Source organism: Vulpes lagopus, chromosome 2 (assembly GCF_018345385.1).
Source record: "Vulpes lagopus strain Blue_001 chromosome 2, ASM1834538v1, whole genome shotgun sequence".
NCBI lineage: Eukaryota > Metazoa > Chordata > Mammalia > Carnivora > Canidae > Vulpes > Vulpes lagopus.
Genome location: NC_054825.1, coordinates 51,998,504 through 52,015,205, shown reverse-complemented (window position 1 = coordinate 52,015,205; position 16,702 = coordinate 51,998,504). Strand labels below are relative to the sequence as shown.

General features: G+C 54.5%; 1 protein-coding gene across 5 annotated transcripts in view; it reads right to left on the bottom strand.

The window, feature by feature from the left end:
- IGDCC3 (immunoglobulin superfamily DCC subclass member 3) overlaps positions 1 to 16,702 on the bottom strand; it is a 43,516-nt gene that overhangs the window by 4,133 nt on the left and 22,681 nt on the right. For all 5 annotated transcript variants that reach the window (XR_005986171.1, XR_005986172.1, XM_041744921.1 and 2 more), the window contains exons 3-11: positions 5,617 to 5,761; positions 5,137 to 5,267; positions 4,578 to 4,715; positions 3,141 to 3,299; positions 1,891 to 2,056; positions 1,363 to 1,610; positions 1,010 to 1,174; positions 563 to 754; positions 304 to 408 (exon numbers count right to left, since the gene is read on the bottom strand). Coding sequence is in view for 3 of the 5 variants with exons in the window: in XM_041744921.1 (XP_041600855.1) it covers positions 304 to 408; positions 563 to 754; positions 1,010 to 1,174; positions 1,363 to 1,610; positions 1,891 to 2,056; positions 3,141 to 3,299; positions 4,578 to 4,715; positions 5,137 to 5,267; positions 5,617 to 5,761 (1,449 nt within the window). In the remaining 2 variants the exon portion in view is untranslated. The remainder of the gene's footprint in view (positions 1 to 303; positions 409 to 562; positions 755 to 1,009; positions 1,175 to 1,362; positions 1,611 to 1,890; positions 2,057 to 3,140; positions 3,300 to 4,577; positions 4,716 to 5,136; positions 5,268 to 5,616; positions 5,762 to 16,702) is intronic.

Sequence of the window (16,702 nt, the reverse complement as noted above, 5' to 3'; positions counted from 1 at the left end):
TTTGGGTCTCTTTACCACCTTTGTCCCAGATACTGGAAATGACACTTTATAAAGCTGTGGTAAGGATGAGATGGTCCATGTAAAGTAGGTATTATTATCCCTGTTTTATAGAGAGGTGGAGTAACTTGCCCATGGCCACACAGCCAGGGTGCTTTACTGCCGAACTTCCAACTCAGGTGTAAGCCTGTGTTCTCAAGGGGTGCATGCACCATCACACTCTCCTCCTCTCCCCATCCCTGTTCCCCCTCCTCCCTCAGCACCTGGCCTCCCCGCAGGAGCCCGGCAGCCCCTCCCCCGACATACCTGTCCTCTCAGATGCTCCCCTCAAAGACACAAAGCGGACTGTGGCATTGCCCTCCCCGTGCTGGTTGTAGGCGAGCAGCTTCACCTCATATACTGCAGTGGGGTCTGAGGGAAAGGCAGCGCTGTGCTGAGTGCCCTCCCCAGACCCCAGGGGCAGCTCTGTTGCTGCAGGGAGAGAGGTGACCCCTGTGCCCCACCGCCTGGCACCAGCCACCGCACCCCTGCCCGGCTCCCCAAGCGCGATCTGCGTCCCCCTCACCAAGCTGGCTGAGGTTGTAGGAGGAGACAGTTGCAGGCAGCAGGATGGGGCCGGTGAAGGAGGCCCTGCTCGCCGGGCGGTACAACAGCTTGAAGCCGCCCTCGTGCTGGGCCAGCCGGGGCCAGGGCTCCCACAGCAGCTGCAGGGAGGAGCTGCCCAGGACCCGCACCGACAACGGGGGTGGGGCGGGGGCTGCGGGCACAGGAGGCCGAGATGTGGGGGGCTTGCCACCTGCCACCTGTGACCCTGCGCCCTGCCCACCCCACAAGCCTGGCAGGTCTCTGGCCACCACCGCTTGCATGAAGAATTGGAAAAGGATGTGCCCTTCTCCAAGTGGGCTTGGTGGGGACAGGTGCTGGGTGGTGTAGGCCCACCCTGAACAAGTATGCAGGTGTTTTGCTCTAACTCCCAGACTATGTGGTAGCGCGCTCCAGGCCCGGGCCTCACCTTCACCCAGGGTGCTGGCCAGCACAGGAGCAGAGGCTGAGCTGGCCCCCCTCGGTGTGTAGGCCTTGATGTAGAAGCTGTAGGCGGTGGAGGGTTCGAGGTCGCTCAGCAGGTGCTGAAAGGTGCTTTTGCTGAGTGCCTCCTGGTACTCCAGCTCTGGGGGGTCTGGAGAGGTGAAGGGGAGGGCTGTGTCAGGGGCATGAGGGAGTCCCACCAGCACTGGTGAGAGGAGGGCATCCGGGGTGCAGGGGGCGGGCGGACGCAGGAGGGAAGGGGTTGGGTCAGGACACGCAGAATTGAAAGAGATGATCAACTGTGAATAAAAAGAAGGGGCTCTACAGAGCCCCCCTCACCAGCAGCCTTCCTGATGTGCAGGACATAGCCAATAATCTCCTTGGTGTTGACCAGGGGTTCATTCCAGGACACGCGGACCTCGGTGGACGACACGGAGACGGCCTGCACATTGAGGGGGGGCCCAGGCAGCCCCTCAGCCCATAGCACGGTCAGCCTGGCACTGGCCTGCGAGGAGCCGGCACTGTTCTCGGCCACACACTGGTAGATGGCCTCATCTTCAGGGCCGATTCCAGAAATCGTCAGGGTGCTGCAGGGGCAGGGAGAGCCTCAGGTCCGGTCCCCTCCTCCTCCCCGCGTGTCCCTGCAATTTGGCCAAACCACCCCATTTGAGAGATGGAGAAACTGAGCCCCATCCAGAAGATAAACAACGAGTCTGAGGTCTCTTGGGAGGGCAGCAGCGGAGCTGGTGCTTGCCTCAAGTCTCCAGAGCTAATTAAGCACTCTTTCCTGGCAGGAGGGGCACAGCCTGCTCAGGCCCCTCGCCCGCATCTTCCCAGTTCTCACCCCAGCCCACACCACACACGTGCCTGTTGTTATTCTTGAGCCTGACGTGGCCTCCTGGGCCCAGCACCTGTCCGTTCTTCAACCATGTGACATGAGGGGGCGGCTCCCCCTGGGCTTGGCAGGTGAACATGGCCGTGGTCCCCGCGGGCCTGGAGATGGACTGGGGGTGCTGGACAAACTCGGCTGGGGCTGGGGGGCGGGGCAGGGCAAGAGAGCTGTGAGTGAAGCTACGGGTGCGTATGGGGATAGCGTGGGCTTGGGATGCACACGTCCACCCCTTAGAGTCCTCAAGGTGGGGCCCAGGCTCCAGGAGCTGATGGCAGGCCCCACCTTGCTGGCCCCAGAGAGGCAGACCCAGGAGAGGACTCCATTTTAATGACTATTTAAAAGACTGACATTTGTATCCGAAAGCAATCAAGCTGAGCTCCCTGTTCAGGAAATTGTTAAATAAATAAATGTGCTAATAGGTTTGGCTGCACCTCGGAAGGCGGTAATGACGAGGAGATGGATGGGCCCTTGGTACCAGCTCCCCTCGCCTCTACGTGCAATTCCCCCCTCCTCCAATCCCCAGCCTCCAGCTTCCATTAGCACCAGAGAAATGAAATGCTCCATCACTTTCATTTGGACAGATTAACGGCACATGGAATGCTAAACAAACAGGCATTTAAGTTCCTAATTCCCCTACCTCCCACCCCTTCCCCAGCTCTCTGCGGGGGAGCCACCCCAGAAAACCCAAGACTAGGATCCCAGCCCAGTTCATGAGGACAGTGGAGCCCCAGGGCAGGAGGATGGACAGAACCACCTGACTGGCCTACCACCCCTCGGCCCTGCACCCACCCTGTGCGTTAGAGACCAGCTGCGCCTGTGCATGCACAGCAGGAGCTGGGGTGTGAGTGTGAGAATGACAAACACCTGAGAGCGTGCAGGCAGGTGTGAGCATGCAGGTGCCACATGTGTGTGGATGAAAACAGCACGTGGGCAAGAGGGACACAAGTGAAGAGCACGGGGTTGGGGGAAGCAACTGAGATTATAAAATGGGAATGACTGGGGGGTGGGTGGACATGTGGGGGGCTAATAGCCAAGAATGTGATCCTATTCTCAGCACACGCATTCCTGGGGGAGAGGTGAGAACTGCCTTTTGGTCTGGGGAGACGAAGGGGCCAGGGGTAGGAGGAGTGCAGGCCTCTGAGCTTGGGCCACGGATGTTGATGAAGCAAGGAAGGAACAGGGCTCGGGGAGAGGGCTGCGGGGCTGGGGCTGGGGCGGTTCGTACCTTGCACCACCAGCCGGCCCTGCGCCGTTCTCCTCACCCGGGTGCCTGGCCTGTTGGCTGCGCAGACATAGACGCCGGAGTGCTGGACGGTCACGTCTGAGATGATAAGATTCCCGGTGCCCAGCACCTGGATGCCCTCCACCCCAATGGGGCGGCCATCTGAGGGAGAAGGGGAGGAGGAGTGAGGGGGGAGGTCATGGAGATAAGCGTGGAAGAGGGCAAGTGAATGATCCAGATTGATGGACATTCCACCGTGTCCAGGGAACCTCAGTCTGCGCCTCTGCACCCTTCCGCCCAAGCATCAGGGCGTTGTGGAAGAAGCAGGAGCAGTGCTGAAGACGTGCCTAGCAGCAGAGACCTGGGCTCTAAGTCTAGCATTTTCACGGATTCACTGACAACCTTCGAGTCCCTTCCCTTCAGGAAAGTGAGGGCTGTGGATTAGATGAGTGTTTCCCAGGCTGGTTTGTCTCTCTTGAAAAACGTTCCACATTCAAATTTTCACTCTTCTTGGGGACTGTCATGTTGCTCTTTAATATAAAGGCCCTGAGAAGTCCCGCAGCAAAGGAAGCTGGTTAAATCTGTTTCCCAAAGTTGTTAGACGTTAGACCACCAAGCCATTCTTTCCTCCCTGCAGATCACCCTTTGGGAAATGCTGAACCAGATGGTCCTTGCGGTGCCTATGGGCTCCTCCTAATGGTGAGGCCACTCTTTCCAGCCTCTCCCAGGGACTGGGCCCTCCCCCCACTCCAGGATCAGATTAGCACAGTCAGAATGCAAGGAGACAGCTCCCCATTCAGTGGCTGAAGTGGTGAAATCTACTCCATTATCCTGCCTGCTGCCCCCGCCTTCCCCGATCACTCAGCTGCTACAATGTGGCACAGTCTCCTTGTGAATGCGACCCCACCCCATCCCCTCCAGACTCTCCTTCCCCTAGTGACCTTTCTGCTCAGACAATGTGGGCCCATCTGCACCCTTTCTTTTCTCTCCTTCAGCTGCCTAGGGATTTAGGCTGGGGATTTAGGGGGCCAGGCTAGAGACTGGGGGGGCCCAGGGACAGGGTGTGACAACTGGCTGAGATTTTGCGGGGTTTGGAGCTGCGCTGCTGGGGAACACAGCCCGGGGAGAGAGGCCAGGGACACGCAGGAGGAAGGACCCGGGGAAGGAGAGCCGGACAGCAGCGAGGCAGGACCGCGCTTGGGATGAGGTTACCCAGGGAGCTAAGCCATTGAGCAGGGGGAGGGAGAATGTAGGGGGCAGGCCGACCTCCCCAGTCCTGCCAAGAAGGGAAACTTACCCCCTCCCTAAGGCCTCACAGAGCACGGACCCCCATGGAGAACAAACAGGATTCAAAGTCCTCCCCCACAGCTGGGTGATGAGACCGCCCTCCCAGGGGGTGGAATGGGGTGGGAGAGGCAGGGGCTGTAGGATGAGGCTCACCCAGGCGGCTCCAGGACACAATGGGGCGCGGGTTGCCCGTGGCGACACACTCAAGCACCGCAGTCTGGTGCACCGTCAGGGTGAGGTTCTCAGGCCCCACGAGGATCGTTGGCTCCTTGTAGGCCCCAGAGCCCGAGCCTGGGAGGAAGATGCCATGTTTCTTTCACTTCAGCTGTGACCCTTCCCACCTCATCCCACCCACAAGCCAGGACATGGGGAAGGGGGGTAGGAAACCAGATCCAGCCCTGAAACCAAGTCCTGTGGGCAGAGAGGAGATGCTAGGGGCCCCAGGGCCTGCACACAGCCAGCCCTCTGCTCCCAGCCTCGCAGGGCCCTCCAGCAATGGGAGAGCCCAGGGTAGGCAGAGGATGGCCAGTCCAGGTAGAGCGGAGCCAGGGAGCCGCCTCGTTCCCTCCGGACCCTCGCTGCAAGGAACGCAGACTTTGAGCTCCGAAGCTGCTCTACGCACTTGGCTGGCAAATCCCCAGGGCTTGGCTGAACAGGGGAGAAGTCGGGAGGCTGGTTAGGGGCAGAACTAGTCAGAGCAGGAGACGCTCACCTGACACAGTGAGCCTGGCCCCGTGGCTGACCCGGACGCTGGCAATGTTGGAGGCCACGCAGTGGAAGACGCCACTGTCCTCGGCCCGAAGTCCTGTGATCTGCAGGACCCCCTTGGGCAGCAGTGTGTACCTGTTTTTGAGGGGAGGGGCACAGTTGACCACCAGCACAACCCCTTGCACCAACAGCCATACGGACGCTGACGCTACAGACCCAGCCCGGTACCCAGGCGCTGTCCCGAAGTCACCATCGTCATCACAGACACACACCAGGGAACTGGCGATTTCAGCCTTGACCGCAGTCACACACAGTCCTTGCGGATGAATCTGCCAGCCTCCAGTCTGGGCCCCACCAGCCACGTGGACGCTTGATCTCGACGCCGTTACAGAAGCACCACCCTGGAGGCCGCGGATAGCCCTTCCTGGCCCAGACACTGACCCGCCTCTCTGGCTTCCCTGCAGCTTGCCCACGCGTGGCTCACCTCTCATCGTCCGTGTCGATGGGGACTCTGTTCTTCTCCCACGTGATCAGGGGTTTGGGAAGCCCGTGGATTTGGCACTGGAAGCGGGCCACACCGCCCTCCTCGCCCACAGTGGCCTGGGGGTGCACGTGGAAGTCCGACATGGCTGGTAAAGAATAGGGACGTGTGTATGGAAGATGCACACTGCTGAGGCATGAGGTGGGTGGCGGGGAGGGTGTCACGGTACCATGTCCTGGAGCCCCAGAACTCATCTGCCCAGGGGGCTGAGAACTTTCCTGGAGCTGGCACATGCTGGGCAACAGCTTGTGAGGACACACCATCGCTTACCCCGCCTCCCACCATAAGAAGCCTCTCTCCCGCTAAGGGGTGGTTATGTGGCCGGGACACTCTGAGAAAGGTCTGGACACATTCTTGGACAACAAGCCCATAACAAGGAGATCTTGGGCTGGTGATCCACAAAGGCCAGAGAAAACCCTGTCCCCAAGTCCGACTCCTCACTGTTTTAGCTGCTTTCAGATTTATTGTATAAATTCCCCCTAAGGTATCGAAGGCCCGAGTATTGCGCTGCGTGGTTTACAGAATAGGAAGCAGGTCCAGGGAGGGGAAGCAGTCAGTCCAGTGGCGCCCAGCAGAGACACCAGTCATTAGACCCTGGTTACCCATGCCCAGCAGCCTTTTTGCCTTTCCTGGGCACCCGCATCCCCAGTTCTTCCGCAGCGTCTCGATGCACCCGCACCCGGAGAGGGTGGTATATCCGTCCAAGGTGACAAGCCTCTCAGAAGACTGTCAGACCTACAATCTACATTTCAATGTGTCATAAATATTCAGGGACCCCTCCCCACCCTTTGGGGGATCTGAACTGCTCTGAACTCTGGTCTGAAGAGGCCAGGGTAGAGAGGCTGTGGTGCAGCCTCCCCACACACACCCCATTTTAGGCTGGTTAAGTGTCCCTACCCACTGTCATTCCCACCATCCCCAACCCCACCCCATAAGCCCAGGGAAGGCGCCCCTCCCACTCCGGTTCCCAGCTTCAGCACCAGGGCTGCCATTTCATTAAAATCCACTTTGCTTCAAGTGCGGGAAGGCGGCTCACCATCTGTCCAGGCAGGCAGCCCCTCCCCTCCGGCACTCCATCAACTGGGACACTTTTCCCCTCCCAGAAGGAGCCCTCCCCCCATGGTAGCAGGGGCACTGGAGCCCGTCCTGGCTCCTGCCCTTGGCTCCCTGGTGTGGGTGGGCACAACCCGTCTCAGGCCCCCTCAATCCACCGGCTTGTTCTGGACTCCAAGGCCGCCCCAGAAGGCCGAGCCTTTGTGCCCTTCCTCTCTCAGAGTCTCTGGGGGCTGACTCTTTTGTGGCGCATTCTCCATCTCATTTGCATGTGGTTCATTAAATATAAACATGCATAAAAATCCCCCGTCCTGCCTCCTCCTCTTTCAGGGCCTCCTGGGAGTGCAGCTGATGGGTGTGAGCAGGTCCTTGCACATGTGTGCAGGGCTGTTTCCTGGGAGGATGTGGCTGTCTGCATGTATGTGGTCTGAGTGTCTGTGGCTGGGTGTGAATGGGGATTTGTATCTCTCACCTCCTGTGGCTAGTGTATGATCTGGGACTGTGCAGATAATCACACGTGTCCTCATGTAGGTACAGCCCTTATAAAGTGTACCTTGGGGGCCCTTGTCTGAGCAGGAGGTGAGGCAAGTACCCTAGCTGGTGTCCCCATCCGGCTTGGTGAGAGGATCCCCCAGAGAGCACTGTGAGGTCAGCCTGCTCTGTCTCAGGCCAAAGCTGTGTTTGGCCAAGGACCTGCAGGTCAGCCCAGGGGCTTGGGAGAGGGGGCCAAGGCACTGGCGGGTCCCCTTTGCTGCCTCCAGGCCTCAACCTCCAGGAGGGCAGGGCTGGAGGTGGGCCCAGGGAGTGGAGAGGGCACCCAGGCTCCCGGGTTGGCTGCCTGTGCGCCCTGGGCTCTGTCCATTCAGGAGCTGGGGAGCTACCTCCCCCTCCTCACTCCAGCTGGAGAAGAGCTTGCAGCCCCCCAGGGACGTGGGGCGGGGACTGATGGCTCTGCTGACTACAGATGCCGACTCATTAAGGAACTGACTCCTTTTGTGTTTCTAGCCCCAGCCTAGGCTCCCCAGGGGCGCCTAGAGCCAGAGGCTGGCCTGAGGAGAGTACTAGGGGAAGAGCTGCTTCTTAGCAGGGTGCTGGGGATGGAGAAAGTCTGGGCTCCTCCACCTCACCCCGCCTCACCCCCTTCACTTCCCCCTAAAACTAAACAGGGACAACAGCAGGGGTTGAAGGTGTGCCGGGAGGGAAAGGCTCAAGCAGGACGTGGGCACAGGTAAGAAGCCAGCCCACATTCATACAGTGGACAACAGGACTCCTAAGGGTCCCCGGGGAGGCCCTTGGATGCCGCTGAGCCCCCTCTGCCCAGGGCTCTACATTTCCCTTCCACCAGAGCAGCCCCCCACCAGACCGTCTATCAGCTTTATTTAACTGCCAAACATTTCATTTGAAGGGCAGCTTTGCCTTTGAAAAAGTACTTGAGGGTAGCCCGGGTGGCTCAGCGGTTGGGCACCACCTTCAGCCCAGGGCGTGATCCTGGAGTCCCGGGATCGAGCCCCACGTCGGGCTCCCTGCATGGAGCCTGCTTCTCCCTCTGCCTGGGTCTCTGCCCCTCTGTGTGTGTGTGTGTGTCTATCTTTTTTAAAAAATCTATCTTTTTAAAATGTATTTATTCATGAGAGACACACACAGAGAGAGAGGCAGAGACCCAGGCAGAGGGAGAAGCAGGCTCCATGCAGGGAGCCCGACGTGGGGCTCGATCCCGGGACTCCAGGATCACGCCCTGGGCTGAAGGTGGTGCCCAACCGCTGAGCCACCCGGGCTGCCCCAAATTTAAAACCTTTAAAAAATAAATAAATAATTAAAAAGTACTTGAAAACCACTCATCTGAAAGCCAACCCCTTCATCTTATGAAGGGGCCACTGAGGCCCAGGCCCTCTGTAGGGGTCCCTTAGCTCTCTGGCAACTTTGTCACTTTGTCACTCTCCAAGGGCAGGTAACCCCAGAGTGGACTGCAGGTCAGACCAATCTCTTCTCACTGGTTGGGAGTTGGCACCATGTTACAGGTTGAGGGTAGATAAGAAGCCTTGGAGGGGCTCCCACCCCTTGGAATCCAGCTGGGTGCACAGGTGTACTCTGGGGGAGGTGGGTGCAGTAGGAGGGGTGGTCCTCTCTACCTGAGGCTCCTTCTTGCATCACCTTCCTCACACCCCTACCCAGCCCTTTGGTCAGCCCTATATCTTCCTGAGATGTCCAAGGGGGTTGCCATGAGACCCTGGGTACACAGTGTCAGACACCAGTCTACTCGTCTATAAAGAAAGGGGAACTGGTGCTCCTCAGGGCCCTTCCAGCCAGGACTCCCACTGCTTCCATGAACAGGCCCTTGTCTGCACCCACAATCTTGCAGCCACTCCTCATTCACAGGCAACATTTTTTTTTCTTTAGGAAGTGGGAGAAAGTTTCTAGGGGCCACTTAGGCTTCCTCCCACCTCTTGAGGTGGTGCAGATTTGGTTCACAAGTTGGTTTTTGCCCTGGCTTGTGCTAGCAGGCCACAGAGTCAGAGGGAAGACGTCCTTTATCATGTCTCTCTGGGGACAGGATTTCTGGGCAACCATGGGCACACGTGCCTGAGGATGGCAGCTTGGAGGCATGCTGAGCCCTGAACAAGTCATCCTGGAGGCCACGGTCTGATGGGTAATGGCGTGCACAGGTTACTGGTGCAGCTGGAGACACTGTTTGTGGCCAGTGTTGGTAGTATCGTGTCCATGGCGGGACCCACCACCCATGAAGGGGGTGCTGTAACTTGCACCTTAGGCAGGAACTGCTTCGGGTACCTCACTTCAGGCTGGGTAATGGGCAGTGGCTTGGAGGCCCTTCCAGTGTGAGGGCCAGACAGAGCGACAGGCGGACAAAGGCCTGCTTGGGGCCCATTGTGAAGAAAGCACCTTTGTCTTCTCCCAGTCCCTCTCTGCCCCCACTGCGGGTACAGCCGGGGGTGAGGCAAGATGGGCAGAGCGAGCCCAACAATCCTCGGGGGTGGAAGGGAGTGGGAAGAGGCAGGAAACAGCTCCTGGACACCCCCTATAAATCACCCAAGGGGAGGGGGTCTCCTGAGAGCCAGATCTAGACCAGCTTGGGGAGGGGAGGGAGGACTTTCCTCCTGGTCCAGGACCTCTGGCAGGGTCAGGCCTGGATCTGATTAGACAGGCTCCAGGGGGACGCTGGGGGGCAGGGAAGGGTCGAGGCAGCAACCCCCAAGCCCAGCCTCCCACTCTTTGACTATGGCCACATTCCTATCCGATATATATGATGACAAAAAGATCAGTGGGCATGTTGGGATGGAGAATTCAAAACACAGCCTTTACAGAGCGGGTGGCACTAGGGGTGTGAGACACCACCTCCTCCCCTCCCCTGCCCCAGCCATTCAAAAGGAACAACCACAAACAACAGCCGCTTCTGAAGGCCACCAAGGCAATCCCCTCCTTGTATCCATTCCTGCCAAGGATCCCAAGGATCCGGATCACCCTGGATGCCTAGCTCAGGTGACTGTAATGTTTTTCCTTACACTACAGACATGCCTGAAGCCCCACTGCTTCTACTCAATACCCCATCTCCTCTAGAATCACAGACTCCAATACAGTAGCCAGCTATTAAGCACTTGAACTGTGGCGAGTCCAAACTGAGACGGGGTGTGAGTGTAAAATACACCCTGGAGTTCAAAGATTGAGTGTAAACTAAAAAGACACTTGCATTAGGGAAAAGCAAATCAAAACCAAAGTGAGATATTACCTCACACACCCATTAGCATAGCTACTGTCAAAGCAAAAATAGAAAACAAAAAAATAACAAGATAACAAGTGTCGGCAAGCATATGAAGAAGTTGGAGCCCTTGTGTACTGTTGGTGGGAAAGTAAAATGGTGTAGTATGTACAGTATGGCAGTTCTTCAAAAAATAAATAATAGAATTAGCATATGATCCAGCAATTCCACTTCTGGGTACAGACCTGAGAATTAAAAGCAGGATCTTGAAGAGATATTTGTATCCCTGTGTGCATGGCATTATTCCTAATAGCTAAAAGGTGGAAGCAGCTGGAGTGTCCATCAGTGGATAAACACAATGTGGTACATACATAAAATGGAATATTATTCTGCCTTGAAAAGGAAGGCTATTCTGACATACGCTACCACATGGATAAATTTTGAGGACATTATGCCAAGTGAAATAAGCCAGACACAAAAAGACAAGCACTGGATGGTTCCATGTAGATGAGGTACTTAGAGTGGCCACACTCATAGAGACAGAAAATGAAGTGGTTGTTGCCAAGGGCTGGGGGAACAGGGAAATGGGAGTTGTTTCACTTTTGGAAGATGGATGGTAGTGATGGTTCACACAATAATATCAATACACCACTGAACTGTATACTTTCAAAAGTGGTAAAGGGGTGCCTGGGTGGCTCAGTGGTTGAACATCTGCCTTTGGCTCAGGTCGTGATCCTGGGGTCCTAGGATCAAGTCCCTCATTGGGCTCCCCTCAGGGAGCTTGCTTCTCTCTCTGCCTATGTCTCTGTTTCTCTCTGTGTCTCTCATGAATAAATAAAATCTTTAAAAAAATGGTTAAGATATTAAATTTTAGGGATGCTTGGGTGGCTCAGTTACTTAGACATTTGATTCTTAATTTTGGCTCAGGTCGTGATCTCAGAGTCATGAAACTGAGCCCAGAGAGGAGTGTGCTTGATATTCTTCTACTCCCTTTGCCCCTTCTTGCCTCCGCCCCTCCCTCCCCACAAGTGTGCTCTCCCTCTAAAATAAAAATTAAGGGCAGCCCTAATGGCTCAGTGGTTTAGCACTGCCTTCAGTCCAGGGCTGGATCCTGGAGACCTGGGATCAAGTCCCACATCAGGCTCCCTGCATGGAGCCTCCTTCTCCCTCTGCCTGTGTCTCTGCCTCTCTCTCTGTGTCTCTCATGAAAAAATAAATAAAATCTTTAAAAAAATAATTAAAATTAAAATAAAAAAACCAAAACCCAGGAAATTTTATGTGTATTTTGCCACAATTAAAAAATTGGAAAAATTGTAATTGATAGTAGTAATTAATAATTTCAAATACTGATTACAAGTTCAAATAATATTTTAAAGACTTGGTTCACAAAAATCCAAAGTCCTTATTAATAATTTTAAAATAACGATTATATTGGAGTACCTGGCCAGTTCACTCCATAGAGCACGTGACTCTTGATCTTGAGGTGGTGAGTTCAAGCCCCACCAGTCTCTTGGGTGTAGAGATTACTTAAAAAAAATACAAATAAATAAATGATAAAAAATTAAAAAATAAAAATAATGATTATATGTTGGAATAGTAGTTTAGATATGTTAAGTAAAACAAAATTATTAAAATTAACTTTGCCTGTTTCTTTCCTTTTTTTTTTCTAATAAATGTGACCGACCTCTAGAAAATTTAAAATTACCTATGTGGCTCACATTATATTTCCACGGATAGTGTTGCTCTAGAAGACAGTTTTGTTCTTCATAGGCAACCCTTCAAATACTTGAGGTCTGGGTTGTTCCCTGAGAAACATCTTCTGCGGTGAAACACCCTTCACTCCTTCAGCCATTTGTGATGTGAAAGGATGTTCAGATGCCTTGAGCCAGGAGACTCTCATCTAGCCAAGTTCTAGGTGGGCAAGGCCCCCTTAAAGTGTGGCATCTAGAAATGGCCAGAGCCCCTTGGGGATGGTCTAGTCCTTTTATCACCGGGGGATCTTGAGCAGATTTCAGCCGTCACTGTAGTGAATATCCCTGTGCTGTCCCAGTTTGGTAGCCACTAGCCCCATGTGGCCATTTAAGTTAAAATTATATCAAGTTGACGGGCATGTGGGTGGCTCAGTGGCTGAGCATCTGCCTTCAGCTCAGGTCATGATCCTGGGGTCCTGGGATCGAGTCCTGCATCAGGCTCCCCATAGGGAGCCTGCTTCTCCCTCTGCCTGTGTCTCTGCCTCTGTGTCTCTCATGAATAAATAAATAAAATTACATCAAATTGAAAAATTCAGTTCCTATGACTTACTAGCCACCTTCCAAGTGCTCAACAGCCACAAGTGACTACTGGCTACGTTATGGGACAGAACCAATAGAATATTTGCATCATAGAAAATTCTATGGGACAGTGCTGGTCTAAATCCACTAGAAGGCCTCAGACCCCCAGCTGAGAGCCTCCTTTCCTCACCACCTTCAGCACCAGCCTCACAGTGCTCCCGCTGGCTCCCTCCCCTCTTGGCCATGCAGACTCAGACCAATGACAGGGCCCTTATTTGATCATACCCTAGGGCTAGCACACTGCGTGACACAGAAGGCCTCACACAGCAAGATTTTAGCTCCTAAAGGGGAAATAGTTGCTAAGAGCTTTTTGACATAGTGGGACAGTAAATGGCATGGATTCTGGAGTCATACAGAACTAAATGTTCAAAACCCTATACCACTGCTCTCAGCTGTGTGACCTTGGGCAAGTTACTTAATCTCTCGGAACCTCTACTTTCTCACTTATAAACCAGGGAGGATAATAGCTCATGTTGCTATGCTGCTGTACCAGGGGACCCAATGAGATATACTTGTAAAGTGCTTAGCACGTAATAAATCCTTGCTAGCAACTGCTGAGGGAAACTAGTAGAATTTGGAGTTAAAGGGAGCTGTGAAGTTACAGAAGAGCACAGTGGGCTTGTGGGGAGAGGGAGAAGAAGCCATCTTCCCTCGGAGAGGCTAGGGCTCAGAGAGCCAGTGGTAGGTCCTCAAGTCCTCTGGAGAAATGAATAAAGACAGAATTTGTAAGGCCTGAATGGCGAGGGGGTGTCAGTGCCAGGGGATGGGGCAGCCAGGTGTAAACCAAGCTTACCTTCATTCTAGCTCACTCTTGCCTGGGGCTTCACAGAGGCCCCAGTAGGCAAGCTGTCAGCTGGAAGAGGCCATTGGGTAATTGAGGCCTTGATTTTTCTAGTAAAATGTTTATGAAGCCCATAAACTCATGCCTTTATTGGCCAGGCTCATTCCGGGGGATGGATGTGGCTCTCTGAGGTGTAGTTAAAGCACCTGCTGAACTCAGGCACCCGAGGGCTACTCTGGTCTCCACCCAGACCCAGCAGGCAGAGTGACCCTTGGAGGGCAAGGAGGCCAGCCAAGTCCCACCTCAAACGCTCTTCAAACTCCTCAAAGCACTTATGAATGTCCTATCTCTAACCTTCCATGGGAAGGAGGGAGGTGGTAGCAGAGGACCTTGAGTCCTTAGGATTGGCCACAATCCCCAGTGGGATGTGGGTGTTGTCCTCGGGGTTATCTGGCCCAGGCTTACCTTCCCCAGAAATCTATCCCTGTTGTCCTACTGTCTCAGTTCCCACATTGATTAGCCCTTGCCATTTTGGGTGGGGGAAAGTATGAGCTTAGAAGACCTGCATTTACTTCTCTGAGCCTCCAAAGGGAAATCTGAGAGTCCAATTAAGGTTCTGAATCCAAAGAGTATGTTTTTGGACCTTGGGGCACTTCGTGTTAGATGGTATGGGTGCACAGTGTCTGCTTACAAACAGCCCCAGAGGACTGCAGCATCTCAGAGGGCGTGCTCAGCTTCGCCAGCGGTGACTGATTCCTCTAGGCCTTTGGTTGGTGACCCTGCTCTGAGAAGCCTCTGGATCCCTTTGTCTGCCTCCTTGCCTCCTCAAGCCCCTTACCCCCTGCCTCAGCCCCGAACCCCAGCCTGTGCAACTCCAACACCAGCTCACCACCCCCCGCCCCAGCCCCAATTCTAACACAAAAGGCAACTTTGTCTTTCAAGTCAGCAGCCATAAATCCACATCTCTCCCCTCCCTCCTGGCAGCCACCTCTGACAAATGGGGGCCTGGATGGGGAGCGGTGGGGAGCAGTGGGAGGCCAGCCTCAGCTTGGGAAAGCCCCTGCATCCAGCTGTTGGCCTCTGCAGGACTGGGGAGCATCGAACCTTTATGGCCTGATCTTTGAGTCCAATGGACTGTAAGACACAGCTGCAGGGGAGGCAATCTGGGGCTTCTCTGCACCTCTGGGCCGAGCTTTTACAACCCAAGAAGAATAAAACCTCTCAAAGCCCTACTTTTATGACTCTGCCCATAATGCAGGGATCCGGTTCTTCCTCCAGCTCCAGCCATGAGCTCCTCCTCTCTGCACCCTCCAGCCTTCGCTGGTGGAGAGTATGCGGAGGGACAGGCACACACCTGCTTTACACAACCTGGCGGATGGACCTCTGGGTGGGGGTGCCTACTGCTCACACTGGTGGCACATTCAGGGACGGGGAAAGGCTGAGACGTGTCACCTACCTCCTGTGACCACCCTACCTGCCCCACTGCTAGGTTTTCAAAAGCAGTCCCCATTTCAAATATTTTGCCCAGTTTTCATCTCATAGGTCAGGCAACGAGTCAGAGGATGTGTCCTGGTTTGGGGTTTGGGAAATACAGTCATCTGTCGTGTGTACACAGCAGACCCACTGAATCAACTCTAAGTATTCATTTGACAGATACTTACTGACTGCTAACATGTTAGAGAAGAGGTTCTGGGACCCCAGGAGCAAACGCCTTCCATCCCACAGACCCTGTCCTTAGCTGTCCCCACCCCAGTTCCTAAGTATTAGAAGGGTGAGAGTACAGGGCCAGGATCCCAGATACTATCACAATAACACGGCCCTGAAAAACAGCCCTGCAGAAGCCACTGATGGTCAAAGGCTACATGTGACATCACAAAAGCCTGAGAAATGAGGACTGCAACCCCTCTGGGCTCAGGGAGGTTATGTGACATAGCCAGTTACTGATGTTACAGCAGGCATTTGAACTTCAAGTGGTCTAACCCCACACCACGTGTTCTCTCCCTGCATCATGACTAGGCTGGGATGGGGTGTGGGCACACCTATTCAAATGCTTCTCAGACAGGACAGGGGTTCCTGCAGACACAGAAAAATGCAACATCCTAGACTCTGATGAGCATCATGCCTACTCAAGTTCAGAGATACCCATGGCAGAGCAGGGCAGGTATCTCTGGAGGGAACTCCTCCAAGGGCTTGGGGGCAGGTTTTACTAAGTATAACTCATGCAGATAAGCACCATGATAAGGTGATGTTATCCACTCACTAATGATCCCTGGGCCCACACATTTCCTAAGTTCTATGAACACGGTTGTATCAACAACCCAGATGCTCGTCCCAGGAGAGCTCTTCCTTGCAGCATTTCCAAATCAGCAATCCAGGACCCCGACCTGCAGGGCCCGGAGAGGGTGGGGCCTGCATTGTCCATTGTACCTTATACAATACAGTAGGAACTTATTTTCCTGGCTTGGGGCAGGAGGGCAAAGCACCGTGAAATATCAGTGGCTTCTGTGGGATGGATGGCAGGGAGGAGGAAATGTAAAAGGGAGGAAGAGTTGTGAGCCGGACTCAGTCCTTTTCATAACTGGATGGACGATCTTGATAAAACCAGAGCCCCTCTCTGGGGCTCTGTTTCCTCCTCCATAAAATGAGGGAGTTGAGCTGGACAGGTTGTAAAGGCTCACCCAGCTTCAGCCTTTGAGGCCATTTGCTTCTAAGTGCACCAGCCAGGGGCACAGGGTCAGGGGCTGGGGGCCAACTGGCGAATCCCTCTCTTAGACTTGAGAATGTCCAGGCCCAGCAGAGCCCCTCGCCACAGACTGCACGTCTCTGCCCATGTCAGGGTCACCAATCTTCCTTGTGTAAACCTGCCCAGGCCCACAACATCCTTAACTTCCCGTCGTTCTGGTCAAGACACCGGATCTCTCTCACCTCCCGGAAGGGCGTCTGGTTAGGTGGCCCAGGCTGGAGCTATTAAGTAAATTGCTTTCACATGACCATGAGGACAACTCAACAAAAACAGATACTTCCCCCAAATTTCCAGAGTCACATATTAGGATTTGTGGAGACTCATATGGCAGGGTCAGGTAATGGGACAGGTGACCTGGGCTCACACCTGCCTCTGTCAGAGACTCTCTATGTGGCCTTTCAATTGCAATC